Raw genomic sequence first — 17,052 nt, forward strand, 5'->3', positions numbered from 1 at the left:
AGAGATGAAATTGAAATGTTCAAAAGTTTAAAAATTAATTTAAAAACGAAAATCATAATTTGAGAATAAAATTAGAATATTTAAAAGTTTAATGACCAATTTAAAACAATGATCATCATTTAGAGACGTTTGATGAAATTAACTCAAATATTTATATTTAAACCATTCATGTATCTTATTATGTTGGTATTATTATTTTACTCAATAATGGACAGAGAGACGAGAAGAGTGCTGAAGGGAGCGACTTGCATTTCTGAAAATTTCAAAATTTTCATATAGTTTAACCATTTTCTTTGTATTTTCATAATTCTTCGACAATCATTTATTAATATCAAATAATTTGTTTACAAGCTAAGGGAAATAAATCAAGCTCTAGAATTATTATTACAGAGAAAACACAAACAAATAAAGTAGGGCAAACCAGAAACAGCACATCTGGGATTTTTTATAAAAAAAAAGCCTTAAAACCACAACCTTCTCATGCAAAATGGAGTATTCAACGCTTGGTATTCAAGAAAGAAAATTCAAGAGTTGATGAAAGCAAGAGGGTGTTACTGGTTCCATAACCATTCTATAGATTAGCCGGTTCGAAGTTCGGGAAATTCAAGCTCAACGGTTCTTGTAGCTCCGGGTTAATAGGGAAAAGGTTACATTGTGCATGTTGTGCCATTAGTTGGTCCACGAGCACCAAGGCTACCATGGCTTCAACCATCGGAACCGCTGCATCACCCGAATCAACAACCAGAGATTAAAATCCTAGCTATTAGTGGGACATTGTTTGCAAGCCAAGGAATCTAGTTGCCTTGGGAACATGGCAGCCGCAAAAGGAAAATGCATAATCTAGGAAAGATGAGAAAGAACAAAGGATAACTATAGTTCAACAAAATACCTCGAGGGACGACACAAGGATCATGACGACCACGGGCTAGTAGTTCTATCTCTTCTTTCTCTCGATTCACCGTGTGCTGCTTCTTCTGCAAAAAATAACACAAAAACAACAATTTCAACACAATTAAGAACCCAAAACCGTGTGAAAAGAACTGTGTGAAACAAAAATAGGATTACTGTAATCTAATTTAATACAAAAGTGTGATTAATCAACAATCAGCAAAGGTAGCAGCAATGTTACTCGATCTCGAATATGAGTATAGGTATGCATCGGGGATGGTATGTTCTGTTTTCTTCCAAGTTTTCTCTATGCATGTAGAGGGTGATATACCCATATAACCATGTCCAGGTATGTATTTGAACACCATTATCAAACACCACTACTTCTAAGAAAAATGAAGCCGGAAAACATATAAAAAACGTGTAGTTACCATGAAGAGCATCAAAAACTGAAGAACTATTTCATGCCAACCTTGGCGAGTTCATAACTTATTGTTTTACTAATCCATACAGAATTTAAAGAATGAAAAAAAATTATATGCTATAAAGATATATAACACGAATCACAAAAGCTAAAGTGTAGGATTGTATAAGCAGGAAAAAGAAAATCAAACTTACACTAATCGTTGCTGTTGGCTTGAAGGCCACTCTCATATTTATAATTTCTCCGTTGGAAATTCCACCCTGTAAGTCAACATTTCAATCCCATATTATGCTCGTGCTGAAGTCGTGTATTTAGCCCAAGAATTAAGAAGTTGGAGAAACAAACGCATTCACTTGGACTTGGGAGTGAGTGTCGGACACAAGTATGTGTCCAACATGGATATCTTAAATTTTCTCAATGTTTTTCCACGTATTTGATGGGTCATATCCCCATACCATATTCAGATATGAGCCGCACATTGGTGTTGGAGATGCTAGTTCAAGAAAAATAAAGAGTCATCCAAATACCTGTATCCCACCAGAGCGGTTTGTTCTTGTTCTTATTCTTCCATGTTCATCAGTAAAAAACTCATCATTATGTTCGCTACCGGTTAGAAAAGTACCTGTAAGGGAGTTTATTACACGACAATAAACAAAACTTCCAGTCTAAGCTGAAAAATTACCGCACAAACCATTGACCAACTTGAAGTGAAACAATAGTACCACGAAAGTATAAGAAATTTCTTAACCTGCAAATCCACTTCCAAATTCAAAACCCTTGGTTGCAGGTAAAGACATTACAGCCTTAGCAAGCTCTGCTTCAAGCTTATCAAAAACCGGCGAACCAAGCCCCTGACATACAGGAATGTAGATTTTCAGTTCTATAGAAACTTCCAGGAGACTTTCGATGGCATAATTAAAGCATTTCCATCATTTTAACGTCAAGGGCTATCTTAAATTTCAATGTAAAACGCGAGTATCAGAGAGGAGAGATTACATACACGTGGGGCATTCCTCACTATGCATGTGACAACACCGCCAATAGAATCTCCTCTTGTCCGTACAGCATCAATAGCAGCAATCATTTTCTCGGCGTATTCGGGATTTGGGCACCTTACAATATTGCTCTCTATCTGGCAACATTTTGAAAATAGTTGGATAATGGCCAAAACTGATTGGTAAGAAATGAAAGTAGGCCAAAATGAATAATATATCTTGGGAAAAACGCAATTCAGAAATTGAAAAATCAAATCAGAGGAAATTGAAGAAAGAGATGATTTTAGATTAAGACTAAAGTAATTGTGCCGAGTTCAAGACCTGGTCAAGTGTTAAAGTGTCATGGTCAACTGAGCCATCTGGAAGCAAAACTTGGTGAACTTGTGAGACATAGGCAAGAACCTGAAAGACAAGACAAACATTAAGAAGAAACTCCAAAGATAAAAAGACAGACAATTCGGTAATATAAGTGGAAAATCCTAACACATAGTTAAAGAAGAGTTGTAGTGATTCTAAACATCTAGTTGAACACAAAACAGATGTTTTGAATGTGAAACACGGATGTCAGGGTAACAGCTATATCTTTGTATTTGTTAGTAAAATCGTGGATTTATTGTTTTGTGCAAACATATTAAACAAGCACACAACTAATGCACCAAGTACAAACATTGTCACAAATTCAAAGAATGGAGTAGATAAATTCAATCACACATGACAAGATTAAAGGATAAATGTTCAACCCCACTAGCATGAAGCATACCTCAGTTCCTGAAAAATGCTTGAGAATTTTCTTAGCAATAGCTCCAGGGGCAACTCTTCCGATGGTTTCTCTCGCTGATGATCTGCCACCACCCTTAAGTTACAAGTTCAATGCAGATGATTGAGTTCAAACAAGTCAGTATCTCTTAAAAATGATGGAACAGAATGCGATATTGGGTTGATAACTAAAAGGTATTACCTGCACCGCCCTGACACCATATTTCATGTCATAAGTTGCATCTGCATGAGATGGCCTATAAGCTATTGACATTTCCTTGTAATCCTGAAAGTAGAATGGAATCATTAATGAATCCTTCTAGATCCCATAGGAACAAATGATGAAATCAAAACCGAGCAAATGTTTGCTGTTTTATATGCAGTGATGGATCTTGGCACTTGACTTTTGGGGGAGGGGGCAACTAGAGATTTTTTTTTTGAAGGGGATTTTCACATTATCTAACTGATTAATTTGGCTTATATGGGTATGACATTTGATTGCATAATCAGGTTTCGTTCACTATTTATATAGTTGCATCATTTGGTTCTTTAATGAGCTATCATTCCATTTATTGTTCAGTAATATCAACTCTCTTATGATGAACCAAAAAATAGATTAATTTCAAACGACGTCTCAAAATATATTGTACACATTTTAAATCCTAAGCCAGAAGTCAAAAGACCAACAGAATGATTGTTCAACTTCATTTTAGTTTTCCCATTTTAGACTAGAAACATATAATACTCACATGTCCTCTCTGATCAGTATTTGGTACAAATACATGGATAGGTGTTCCAGTAGTCACTCCTGCAGTATGTCATGAAATTCTATTTAAACACAAAAAAGAACAGTAAACAGCAACAATGATGGCTCAATATAACGCTAAAAATTCGAAAGACCCAGGGAAAAAGAAGATTTACCTTCAGAAACTCCAGAATATATTCGGCATGTGTCAGTCTCTTTCCTTGGGGTAGTAATTCGGCTCTGACCTGGCCTCCTGCAGAAATCTCTTGACTATTAGTCCGAAAGAACAGAGATATTTGCATCAAAGAGATGAAATATTATATGACTAAAAAGAAGTTATGGTACTGTGTTCCATCATTAATAGGCCAACCCTGTTCACAAGCACTACCACCAGATCAACGTGCAATGAACACAAATCACACTGACCTTATCTAAAGGCAAGCAAAAGAATTAAATAGAACGCCAAATTCTCAAAATCCAGTACCTTCGGTCAAGATCAACTTGCAAATCAGCTTCTGAGAGAGGAATCCTAGGAGGACATCCATCAACTATACAACCAACACCACCTCCATGAGATTCTCCAAAAGTTGTGACACGGAAATAATTTCCAAATGTGCTCCCAGCTGCCTGTATCCCTGTTAGGCAGTATCGTTTGTCAGACTTCAGAAGCTCAACTTTCCCCCAGTATTATTTTTGGAGAAATTATTTCTAAGAATATTACAGGTGCAGCAAGGATACACTAAAAAAGTTTAATGTCTAACAAACATATAATTTAAGCTTCATCAGCACATCACAAAAACACGCCCTCAACGTAGTAATTCCAATGGTTGAATTCCTGGTAACTCCAGTGATTCACAAAAAGTTGATTCAAGCACAGAAGAATTCCACGGGTTATAAAACTAACATAATTACACCGTTTAAGAGAGTGTACCCATGTTGGAAGCATGCCCATATTTGAAACTCATACAAGTCCATGTAACATACTTATGATCAAACAGAAAAATCAATGGTTATTATATGTGTAGACTGGACTCTTCATTCTCCAAGCACTTGTGCCCCGTACATATTCAAATATGGGACTGTAGTGTGTATCCATGTCGGACACATGCCCACACCCAAAGCTCACATCCAAGTCCATGTAACATACTTATGATCAAACAGAAAAAAATAGCATTTCAGTGTACTTTACAGACCATCAATATTAATGATGAAAACTCTAATCAAGTCAACTAGCACGTAACACCATAGATTTCTACATTTATCTTTAGCCTATTGTATTTATTGGACTTAAAAATCTCATCGATCAGACCAGCTCACTCCCAGGGTAAAAACAAATGAGCATAACAACATTATATCTGCCATAAACATATGAACCTAAAATCAAACATTCGTCTAGAACAAACGGACTTGTATAACGACAAAAATATAGCATAAAAGTCAACATTTGTGGCCATTGATTTACATAAATTCGCATCACTGTAATACCATATAGACATCCTTAAACGTCTTCTTTCCATGATGACAACAAGGTTTCTCTAAAACAACATAAAATAACACCTAACATTGAATTAACGTGATGCAAAGTTCTAACAGTGATCAATCAAACCCTAATCACTAGTCCTATGCATAAAACACACAAAAATTACAAATAAAACATACAAATTTTAAGTTAATAACTATCTAATTCCCCAGAAAGTAATAATCTTGCAAAGAGACCCAACTTCAAAACAAAAGGTGTTGCTTCCAATTCAAATATATCAATAAAAAAAACCCAATACCCATAAAGAGATACAAAGAAAGAAAGAAAAAAAGAAAAGAAAACAAAACAAAACAAAGCAAAGCAAAATCTTTTAAATATATATATATTCAGAAACCAAGCTGAAAACTGAAACTCAAATAACAAAACTTACGAAGATTTTTGTGGGTTCTGGGTTTGATGGAGATGCGAAAAGAGGAAATAGAGAGTCTTTGAAAATCCGAATTAAGGGAAGAGTTGGGTTTAGTAGCTCCAAGGAAAGGCTTGAGTGTAATGGAAGAAGCCATGAAAGCGTTGAAAACTTGAAAACCGAAAATGGATAGAGCTGGAAAGAGATGAAGAAGCGATTGAGCAAATGACAATGTAGGATTCGGTGGAAGAAGGATTTTGAGGATGGTGGGTTGGTGGGGTTTTTTTATGGTTGGTGGGTTTTGTGATTCTTGGTGTGCTTCTTTTATTTTTTATTTTTATATTTTATAACTAACATGCTCACCTAACACTTCTTCGTTTTCTTCTACAAGTTTAATTAGAAAAAAATATTTTACACAAATCTTTAATCAATGAAAATAATTATTTTTTTATTTCAGAATATTTACAATTTTTATGGGATTTAAGAACAAGGTTATGGTAACTTGGTAAGTGATTTAACATGAAATTTTAGTTTTTTTTAATTAAAATAATGAGTAAATTACAAATTTCGTCACTTAACTTTCTTATCACTTTTATTTTGGTCACTATAATTGTTTTTTTTAAGTTTACTCATAACTTTAAATATGCTCTTATATCGGTCACTTTATCGTTAAATATTTAACGATATTATGATTGAACATTTTTCTTTCATCATTTTTGTGAGAAAAATTTCCTTTGAATTTTTATGACGAAACATCTTCTTCTAAATCCTAACGTGGGAGATGGAGAAGGAAGAAGCGAGTTGTATATCTTGATTCCATGGTGATTGAATGGTGAATAGTATAGATAAGAGTGATTTAGGATTCCATGAGTTTTAGATTTGAGGTTGAGTTTTATGAATTTTAAAGTGATTTAAGTAAAATATAAACTGATATAATGGTAGGAGACAACAAGTTCTTTGATATCTTGAGTGATCAAAGATGTCGAAAAATGATAATTGTAATACCGACGTAAAATAATGATAAAATTTTAAAATTTTTATTTTTGGAGGAAGAAGATAAAAAAAGACAAAAAATAAAAATAGCATGGATAACATTAGATTTCATGTCAATATATATAGTAATCCACGTACATATGATTGTCATATCATCATTGTATTTATGATTTAACGTATGAAATTTACAATTTACCCCTAAAAATTTGATAGTCCGCAATTTTTTAAAGTTGAGCTCAGTTAATATATGTACACACATAAATACATAATAAGTTCATATATAATCCATCAATCTGAGACATACAAGCAAAACAGTAGATTCAGAGACATAAATTTGTATTGCCAGAAATTTATAGTACAAAGTTCAGAACATCATTGTTCGAAACAAAGAACTTTGGTTTAGCTATGGCAGAAATAAATCCGGTATAAGAAACATGGTAAACTAAGCTAACATTGTATTGCTACTGCATTTTTCTGCAGATCCGACGTATATTTCTGAAATGAAAACTAACGTCAAAGAATGTTTGTATTTGATTCCGGCGACACTAAGTGACATTAATGTGCATCACGGCATTGGCCGGAGCACGTGTTTTCAACACCATTTCCTCATACTCCGTCTCTGGATCAGATAATGCAACGATTGCCCCTCCTGCACCTATAGATGCTTCATCTTCGTGTATGACGACTGTTCTTATCACGATATTGAGATCGAAAGTCTGATTATAGGAGAAAAATCCAATGGAGCCCGAGTATATACCTCGGGAGCAGCTTTCGATGGAATCTAAAAGTTCCATTGATCTCAACTTCGGAGCCCCTGTCATTGAACCGCCGGGAAACGCTGCCTTGACGCAATCAACAGCACTAACATTCGACTGCTTTTTCCCTCGGATCGTACTCACCATAGTATGAACAGTTGCATAAGACTCCACTTCCATGAGATGAGGCACATGTACGGTGCCTGGTTCACAAACACGACCCAGGTCATTCCTTAGAAGATCGACAATCATTAAATTTTCAGCCTGATCCTTTTCGCTGCGGGAAGAGTGAGAGCTAGTTAATACTTAAACTCCAAATGAAATAAGAGAATGATATGAACATACATTATGACTCTAAATCAATCATGCTTTTTATTTTAGTTAAACAGGTTCGAAATCTGGTAAAACCATGCGCATACCACCAGATACAGATAGCGGAATTACCTGTACTGCAACTGCAACTTGAGCCGTTCATCTTCTTCTGATGTTGCACCACGAGCAACGGTCCCCTTAATCGGTTTGGCTTCTAGTATACCATTGCTGTCTAGTCGTAAGAACCTCTCGGGAGAAGAAGAGCATATGCATAATTTTTCCTTCGAAAAATTTAGCCATGAAGCATAGGGAGCCGGATTTCTCTCTCTAAGATGAAGATAAAGTCTCAAAGGATCTACTTCCCCAATGAATTTTCTAAACTGAGTTGTGAGGCAGAGCTCGTAGCTTTCTCCATCTTTAATGTACTTCAGGCATTTCTCAATGTCACTAAGGTATTGCTCTCGGGATTTCTCAGAATGAAAGCCTGCTTCATGCGGAGAGTTCGCCACAGCATTTGAAATCCACTCATCTAACTTTCTTGTGGCAGAACCTTTCAAGCTGACAAGCTTCTTTTCGGCATCATCCAGCCATTGTGTTATAATTGTATTTCCTTCGTGTAAGGACATCAAATAAACATCATCGGAATGATGATCGATAACTATAAGGTTATCGGCAAAGAAAAAACATGCATCTGGAGTTCTGGATTTGTGAGCATTAGATGCCGCACCACATTCTACTTTAAGATTATACCTGCAATAGGAGCAAATTCATGCAATATGAGAAAGATTTAGATTATAACATGATAAATCCATTTCCCAATACACTCAGAGCCAAGTGACTGTTGGTATTATCGGAATAAGGAAACGACACACGAGAAGGAAAAGCGGATAAAATCATAGCTAGAGGTAAAATATGATTGCAGCTATCAAGCTCAAAGAACATTTTGTTTTTGTTTCAGTAGGGGAGGAAAATAATCGAAAGAAATCAACATTTGTACAAACAACATACCCTATATAACCTATAAATCCACCATAGAAGTCAAATGGCAGTCCTTCAAAATCTTTTACCTCATGACAGAGTGACAAAAGCTCCTGTTACATGAGTAGAAACGTGAATTACTATAAAACTGAATTGTTTAATCATATAAATTAGAATGAAAACAGAAAATAATTTTCAGTGCGATTCGAAGAAGCATAACCAACATATTTATACAGTCATCGAGAGAGATTATATACACTTGGAGCATACAACCCAAAAACTAACATGAATTCCATTTGATAACCAACATACAATGGGATGAATTCCGACACGGGTATGTTCAGATCTTTCTAAGTTTTTCCATGCGTTTGGAGGGTCCTAGGTATTTCCACTGTTATGTCTAGATATATGTTGGGACACAAATGTATGCTACGAGTCCTTCGAAGGAAAAAAGAGTGAGAGCAACATATAAAGTATGTTTGAATTTCTCTTTATATTCTGAAATCTTCGATCGAAGCTATCTAATGTACTGACTAGGGATGAATAATACATCCATCAAAATCCATAAATACCTTGTTCAAATAATCGAAAAAACCTTCTTCCAAAAATTTGCTGTGAGTAGAGCCTTCAGCATCTTCAATCAATAAATGACCTCCGCATTTACCAGTTGCATTGCTACAAAAGGGATGAAGTTCTTCTTAACTATTTTATGATACTCAAAACAACTAATGAAAATCGACTGTTGAGCAATCAATCATGTAAATAGACCGGGGTAAAAGCATAAAGATCTCAAAATATTTCTGAAGACAAAAAGAAACTTTGATTAATTAGTTGGAAGATGACAGATAATAGATTTTATTCAAACCTTTCTTCAGACAATCTGAAAGTTAATTGCTTCCAAAGATCTCCACCTTTGCCCCCCATGAAAGAAAACCGTGCTCTTCCCTGAATGTCAAGGAGAAAATTAAGATCAAGAGGATAGTTGATCATAAAATAGAGCTATTTACTACACCTATATTATGTCTAGCCAGAACTAAAATATAGACCATTTGATTCAGGTGACTTGCTTCTAAACAGACTACTATGTCTTTTGCTTCGGCCAATCAGATAATTTAAACTTAGATCTGATAATCAATAATGCATTATTGCAAAAAGTTTTATCATGACTGAAAATTGCTATGTTCCATTTGAAAGAGATTTCGCAAAGTGATAAACCAACCTTCTCTTTTGATGAACTGTCCAACCAAAAGGTGTTTTCAGCCCTATTTTTCCCAAAAAGTTCAGAAAATATGTTCCTTGCGCCACCAACTTCACTAGCCAAGTGATCAAACTTCCTCCATTTCAACCTTAGAAACTTAGCACCCACGCTCGGCGGCAAAACATTGACCATATCAAAAAATCCAAATGTTCTCTGGTCTGCACCTTGCATAAATTCCCCATTGCTAGGAGCTTCTCCATCCAACCGGATATCTTCCTTTTTCACTGATTGTCTCCCTGTATGAATGGCTCCAAACAGTCTATTAACATGGGGTACCTGCATGGACGCTAAAACAAGTTTACTGCTCAGATAAGCATATGCATCTCGAAAGACGAAGCAGAAGATTAAAAAAAGCAGCAGGTAAAGTAGATGTCTCAGTCGAATCATTAAGCAATTTCAAATTGTCTAAACAGTACTCAGACAAATGATAAGAGGCCCCATAAGAAAATCGTATTTAATATCATAAAAATGATATTCCAAGTTATTATTTTAATGAAATGCCCATCTCAGAAAGAGCGTGAACAGCCAAGAGGAGGGCAGGGTAGAAAGCAAGTACACAACACAAAAATAACAAAATTATGTTTCTAAAAGGAGTTTCATTTTACCAGTATAGTGGATATTTCTGTCACTGCTGAATGATGAACTTTGTAGCCAATAATCCTCGGTTATTTCTCTAAAATTCTTGAATATCTGTCTCCCGTAAGTTGTTGCAACACTTTCAGGATGAAACTGAAGTAATATGATGGATGTCAAGAGAATGGCAAAAAGTACAGATAGAATGAGATAAGCACAGCTTAAAACGAGATAATCCATGAGCTTACCTGCACGCCATAATGAGGACAAGTAGCATGCTTAATTCCCATGATAACATTTCTACTTTTTGTTCCATTAACATGTCTGGAAGCGCAATAACTCCCATTTCGTGCTGAAAAAGAATCAAAGTTTGCTTGTGGACTCTCACTCTCATAAGCATCTGGCATGGCATCAAACTTCTCAAAGCAAGAAAGTGTGTCATCAGAGGAGGTCCAAGCTATTGGTATGAGCTCTTTCGGGAGAGATTCTCTATCTATAACAAGTGAATGATATCGAACAACCTGTAAAAATAAAGAACCAACCTTAAACTACACAATCACCTCCTGACATCGGCTGTTTAATGTGACAACAGAGCTTTTAAAGAAACGGGGAGACCATTGTTTTCACATTCAAGCTAAAAAATAAGAGAAGGCTGACCTTGAACCTTGAATTTCTGCCAGATGGTATATTAGCAAATAGCTTGCAGCCATCATGCTCAATTTCACTGTACAGAACAAGAAACATTAAATACTAATGAAAATAAAAACTTTTTCCATGTATTAGGAGCAAGTAAGACATGGTTTTGCATGTGTGTATAACAGTATTAAACTCAATGCTATGTAATGAACAATTAGTTGAAGTGAAAATTGTCAAAACTCGTTACAAAGCAAACTTTCTCCAATTTTTTCACAACTCATTATGAAGCAAACAAGACAAACTTGTAATCATAGATCATAATACCTTAGGCGTCCATGGATTGGCTCAGATGCATGGATGATTTGAGCACCATGAGCATAACCTAGAGCCTGCCGAATCAAATTTCAATCGAGTTAAATACGGACAAACAGACTCCAATGAAAGAGACTGAAAGAGAGAAAATCGATCAGAATGCAATAGGTGCAAATAGAACCTTCATTGAAGCTTTTCATCATAAAAAAGAATGCTGACCAAATACTTTCAAGTCCAGCAAACAAAATCTCAAATCATAGATTAAATAATGAAAAAGAATTTCGCATAGGAACAAAAAAATAGCTCTATTTTTTTTTTTGATAAGATTAGAAGGCCTCATTAAATAGCTCTATTTTAAGTCTATCAAGGTCGAATGGAACTGAATTGAAAATAATACATACAATAAACATTCAAACATAACCACATACTAGTGAAGAAGTTACAACAAATTTGTTTCATTAAAAAATGGTAATAAGTGCATTGCAAATGCATGTAAATGAAATACCTGATGTCCAAGACAAACACCCAAAATAGGGATATCCCAGCACTTCAACAGCAGCTGAAGACACACTCCTGTCATTTTCAAACTGGTTTATTAGCCATGTCGTAAAATGGTTTATCAGAAACTCTCAGAAACCCAAATAGATAAGTCAAAAACTATCTGATTGCATTATATTACTTAAATTACTATCCATTGTTCATAATAACTCGAAGCCCTGACTCTCTACTCGTTCAGTCTTCTATATAAGCCAAAAGGCCCCTATATAAAAATTGAATTCTGCTTCTAACAGTCTCACCTATATCTGCTGGGCATGTTGGAGAACCAGGTCCAGGTGATATAACAATATTATCAAATGCACCCTTCTCATATAAGAAAGAGCAGATGTTTTCCCATGTCAATTCATCGTTTCGCACAACTACTGGTGGCACTGAAAAAATTGCAGACCATAAGGAAAGATGTCGAGACAGCTTCCATCAAGTTAATGTTTGTTTCTTCAATAACAAGAATTGTTTCCATCATGCAGAGTGCAGAAAACAAAATAAAAAAGCTTAGAGGTCAAGGGTGGAACTGGAATGATTTACCCGAGTGAAGCAATAAAATAAAAGAAATTGTGAATTAAAAAATATTCGAAAAACCATTCTAGACCATAATGAACAGATCCATTCTGACTCTAAGCTACATAAGATTATATTCAACACAAAGAATTTAAATAAGAAATACAGTAAGTGATTGCTAAAAATATATTCAACACGCGATGACTTACACAAGTAAGAAGGAGATGGGAAGAGAAAACTCACAGCCATTAATGACACTTAGCTCCTGGTAAATGTTGTATGTATAGCTATCATAGTTATCGATCAACAATGTCCTCACAAATTCCAGCTTCCTTCTGGGATCTGCCTGCCGTTTGTTTCCCATGAATGATCCTTCTAAATGGCCAGGAATTAGATGACTTGATATCACCATTTTCTTAGCATCAGAATACGAGGATAGAAAATAATGCTTTTTGATGTAATCACCAGCCCTTCTAAAAGATTTAGATGCCACTGGATTTGCCTTTGTATTCCTCAAACCCTCTATATCGGGGTATATGAGTTCAGAAGAACATAAACTGAAGCTCATTTTTTTTGCCTCAAAAGGGAAGTTTGGCAAAAATATTCACAAGAACTCCCCTTACCTTCTGCAAAAAAGTTCTTCTCATTAGATTTTTTTAAATTATACTTTTCCAAACCGAAATGACTACTACACAATGTGACGGTGCTCTTCTCACCGTCTACAGAATACAGATCAAGGAAACTACTTAGGCATTTAAGGTCCATGCTTAAAACGAACAAATTTACTTTAGAATCGAATTCTACCAATGGATGCCTTTGATGTTAACCTATTCCACAATACAGCTATAGCCATTGAAAGGGGAAACCATGTATAACATTCAAGTAACTTTTACAGATCAGGGATTGACTGAGTGTCGGAAAGACAGATAAAAACATGGTAAAGACAAGCAGCCGACTATCACGTTTGCTCTTTTGTGTTTTTAACTTCCTTTTTACCAGTTTACCAATTTGATTCAACTGATTAATATCTTAAAGCAAATTGTGAAGAGCCTAACTAGTATTAGTAGCCATAAACACCAACTTTTGGACCAATTGTTGAAGTTCAATTATCAGATCAATTGTCATCTAAAATCAGATATGGAACCTCTAATAACCCACTAAATCATGGGTGCAATATGAACTCGCAGTGACAACTTTTATTACAAAGGCAAATATTAACAACGAAAGACAACACCGAGATCACAATCCAATACAGTTCAATAAATTTAAAAAGCACCCATATTAAAGTAAGCAAGAACCAACATTTAGCAGTAACAAACGAAATTCGCAATGGAAGGAGGAAGAGTCAACACTTGGGGATAGAAAACAAAAGAAGCTTTTGTCAGCAAATCAATTAACACTTGGGGATAGAAAAAGAAAGAAACTTTAGATAAAGCATATATCTTTTAACTGGATCAGAAATCTCCGCACGTTCAATCCAATGCCCTCAAAAAAAACGAAAAGCAAAACACATGAAATGGGAAAAATCCATTCTTTCTTAAACTACTAAAACATCATAAGAAAAGAGGCTGAAGGATGATAAGCAGATCTTACACATGAAAAAAGAAGAGAATAAAAGAGAGCATGAAAGAGATGGGTACCTTAAGATTGTGAGAACATAAATAAAACTGATGGTTTTACAGAGGATATTGGTGTTATTAACAGGCGGTGTTGTGGTGAAAGAATGGTGGAGGGATGAGAGGAAGAAACACGGGGAATTGAAGGTAGTGGGGAAGACAGGCGCCTAAGCCGGGCTGATAATAGCACAAGGGGCAAAAATGGGGTGGACACCAGATTTCATGGTTATGCTGGCCATTGGACAATATATGGATGTCAATAATCAAAATAAAAATTGAAATTGAACAAAATCTTACCGCCTTTCAAAATCCCAAGATTTTCCATACATGCATTCCCATATCAATACAAGTAATAAATTAGGGTTAACTATTTTTCAGGTCACTCAATTATTAAGTTTATGTTTGTAAAATTATAATTTAATTATTTAATTAAAATATTATTACAACTAGATCAATTTATCGTTAAAATTGAAACAAAAGTCTAATATAATCTGATATAGTCTCTCAAAATTTATGCATTCTATTAATTTAGTCATAATTCAAAAGAATTTAATAAGTTTAATCTTTTATAATTAAAAATTCTAGATCATTCCATTATTATGTCTGTTATAAATAGGTTATATTTTTAAATATTATAGTTTGATCACTTAATTAAAATCTTTGAGATAAGTAAGAAGGAAGATTGTTAACACTAATAAATTAGAAGTTTCTCAGAAAAAATGAAGTATTACGATAATAGTTTTTTAAATGGAAAATATCGCTTTATATTTTAAAGACAATGATAGCAGAAAAAATATAAAATTATTTTAATTGATGATGACGTAATATAATATTATGATATTTTATTTATTCATTATTCACTATTATAATTGTATATATTTGTAGATAATTGGTAACTCAAAAGTAGTTCACTTTGTAAACAACACGATTACGCAATAAACAAAACGAATAAAAGGTAAGCAAATAAATATATTTATTACATTTTAAATAACAATGAACAACATGTGATTTCATTTGACGAGATAGATTGTTTAATTCATGTTCACTTCCCATTATAATATTTTAACTCTTAAAATGTTTTTATATTTATATGTATTGTTGATGAGGTTTTTATTTGTTTAATGGAAATGGTTGGTGAGGGGTGACCCTTGTTTCTACTTTATTTTTCATATAATCGTTTCATATGAGTGGGACAAAGAGAGGTTGGTAGTGCTCTAATTATAACATCAACTTCATTATTATAATCTAATTAAAAAAAGAGAGGTTCATTAATTATTATTATTATTAGTAGTAGTATATGACCATTATAAAATAATATTTGTTTAGAATTTTATTAGTTAATCGTTAATGAATGCACACACTCTGTAGACGATATTACTCGAACCTGAAACTTAGACAGAACAAAATTCCCTTTTACCATTGAGATCGCTCAACGGATTGTGACACATTTCTTTAAAAGAATATTTTAAACGGTAAATATTAAATATATGGAATGAAGATTTACGTTAATTAAATGAGTTGTGAATGATAAAAGTTGATCAACAATTTATGAATTTAAATTAGACGAAGAGTCATTAATTAATTAATATTTTATGGATTATATTTTTTAAATTGAGTGGAAAGTCATTGATTAATCATCTTAGATCTAAACATACTTGTTCGATGATTCATAGAAGATTAGAATGAAAAAATTACCTTATTTTTCACAATACTTTAATTATTTAAATAACCCTATGATTCATAGTACTTTGATTTTTTAAAATAATAAATCATGTTTTTATTTTTATATTGATACTTATTACTTTAAAATAAAGATATATGTAACATTTGTATCAACAATATACACATATCATATTAAGACAAGTTGGACCTTAAATGTTCTAGGCTTAAGCCAATGCTCATGTCCATACTAATTTGGGCCTAAATTGGACCTATAGTCATAAGGGGATATCCATTCCAAGAAAATGGATATTTCTGGTATCTAAACAACTTAATTTAAAGAACAAAAATAGTTTTTACAGAATCATCATCAATAATAATAATAATAATAATAATAATATTATTATTATTAATAAATTATAATTGTGACCAGTTAATTATAGGATAATTTTATTTAATTATTGATCTTTCAGTTTTGTTATTTAGACCATTTAACTACTTAAATGATGATAATTAAGTTATTTGTCGTTAACATTTGACTGACAAGCTAATGTGATAGTTAAAAAAATTAGTATAAAATTAAGATCAAATCGATAGAACGTGTAAGCAATGAAGATTAAGTGTATAATTATAATAATTTTGTTAATTGACATATTACCTCCTCCGTTAAATATTAACGATAGATAGTTTGATTATCATCATTTAAATAGTTAAGTGATCTAATTAACAAAATTAAAATATTGATGATAATATTTTAATTCCTAAATTAAGTGTCACAAGTATAATTTACTCTATTAATGATAATAATAAGATCCGTTCATATGAAATTATATACAGTACCCATTATTTAGGTGAAATTCAAGTTAGTCAAATTATAAACATTTATGTAACAAAGACCCTTTCATTATGTGTCTTTAAATTTTTTTGATTCACTAGATTCGATTTAATCAAGTTATAAACATTTATATATTTTTCTTTAAATTTCTCTTATTTTTTATATCTTATAATAAAAAATTTCATTTAATTATATGATTTTATTGATTTTGTTTAACGATCAAATATCAAAGAATATGTATAAATTATCAATTGATCTAGTAGGATGAGATATTAGACCCCTTAAATTAATCGATTAGTAAATCAAATATCAATAATGCTATATATGTATATATACCAATAAATCTTTTATTTTTATACGAAATTAACTAAGAGG

At 33.3% G+C, this 17,052-nt stretch overlaps 2 protein-coding genes across 3 annotated transcripts; both read right to left on the reverse strand.

Annotated features, from left to right (window-relative positions):
• Positions 1-516: 516 nt before the first annotated feature.
• On the reverse strand, positions 517-5,998 carry LOC120213251 (chorismate synthase, chloroplastic-like). Its single transcript, XM_039211408.1, has 13 exons — positions 5,719-5,998; positions 4,293-4,443; positions 3,985-4,061; positions 3,813-3,871; positions 3,266-3,349; positions 3,068-3,160; positions 2,629-2,709; positions 2,313-2,444; positions 2,061-2,163; positions 1,840-1,934; positions 1,507-1,572; positions 890-974; positions 517-720 (listed from the first exon to the last, which is right to left on the reverse strand). Exons 1-13 carry the CDS (start codon positions 5,849-5,851, stop codon positions 572-574), a joined length of 1,308 nt encoding a protein of 435 aa, XP_039067339.1. The 5' UTR covers positions 5,852-5,998; the 3' UTR covers positions 517-571.
• A 1,017-nt stretch (positions 5,999-7,015) lies between these two features.
• On the reverse strand, positions 7,016-14,394 carry LOC120213252 (aminodeoxychorismate synthase, chloroplastic-like). Of its 2 annotated transcripts, XM_039211410.1 has the most exons (14): positions 14,208-14,394; positions 12,811-13,193; positions 12,309-12,440; positions 12,017-12,084; positions 11,524-11,588; positions 11,221-11,287; positions 10,812-11,084; positions 10,596-10,719; positions 9,952-10,277; positions 9,598-9,677; positions 9,305-9,407; positions 8,763-8,845; positions 7,887-8,504; positions 7,016-7,719 (listed from the first exon to the last, which is right to left on the reverse strand). In XM_039211410.1, exons 2-14 carry the CDS (start codon positions 13,133-13,135, stop codon positions 7,233-7,235), a joined length of 2,751 nt encoding a protein of 916 aa, XP_039067341.1. In that variant the 5' UTR covers positions 13,136-13,193; positions 14,208-14,394; the 3' UTR covers positions 7,016-7,232. The 2 variants fall into 2 exon arrangements, with proteins under 2 accessions (XP_039067341.1, XP_039067340.1); XM_039211409.1 differs by lacking the exon at positions 14,208-14,394 and having other exon boundaries at positions 12,811-13,211.
• Positions 14,395-17,052: the final 2,658 nt, after the last annotated feature.

This window comes from Hibiscus syriacus, unplaced genomic scaffold (assembly GCF_006381635.1).
Source record: "Hibiscus syriacus cultivar Baekdansim isolate YM2019G1 unplaced genomic scaffold, ASM638163v2 tig00110020_pilon, whole genome shotgun sequence".
NCBI classification, from domain to species: Eukaryota; Viridiplantae; Streptophyta; class Magnoliopsida; order Malvales; family Malvaceae; genus Hibiscus; species Hibiscus syriacus.

What these genes read in the sequence shown, in the direction of transcription:
- LOC120213251 (XM_039211408.1), bottom strand. Translation starts at nt 5,851, where the DNA reads ATGGCTTCTTCCATTACACTCAAGCCTTTCCTTGGAGCTACTAAACCC. An exon ending in CAGAACCCACAAAAATCTTC is followed by an intron (nt 4,444 to 5,718) that starts GTAAGTTTTGTT and finishes ACTGCCTAACAG; the next exon opens with GGATACAGGCAGCTGGGAGC. An exon ending in ACACTTTAACACTTGACCAG is followed by an intron (nt 2,445 to 2,628) that starts GTCTTGAACTCG and finishes AAATGTTGCCAG; the next exon opens with ATAGAGAGCAATATTGTAAG.
- LOC120213252 (XM_039211410.1), bottom strand. Translation starts at nt 13,135, where the DNA reads ATGAGCTTCAGTTTATGTTCTTCTGAACTCATATACCCCGATATAGAG. An exon ending in GTGTTTGTCTTGGACATCAG is followed by an intron (nt 11,589 to 12,016) that starts GTATTTCATTTA and finishes TTGATTCGGCAG; the next exon opens with GCTCTAGGTTATGCTCATGG. An exon ending in TTCAGATTGTCTGAAGAAAG is followed by an intron (nt 9,408 to 9,597) that starts GTTTGAATAAAA and finishes TCCCTTTTGTAG; the next exon opens with CAATGCAACTGGTAAATGCG.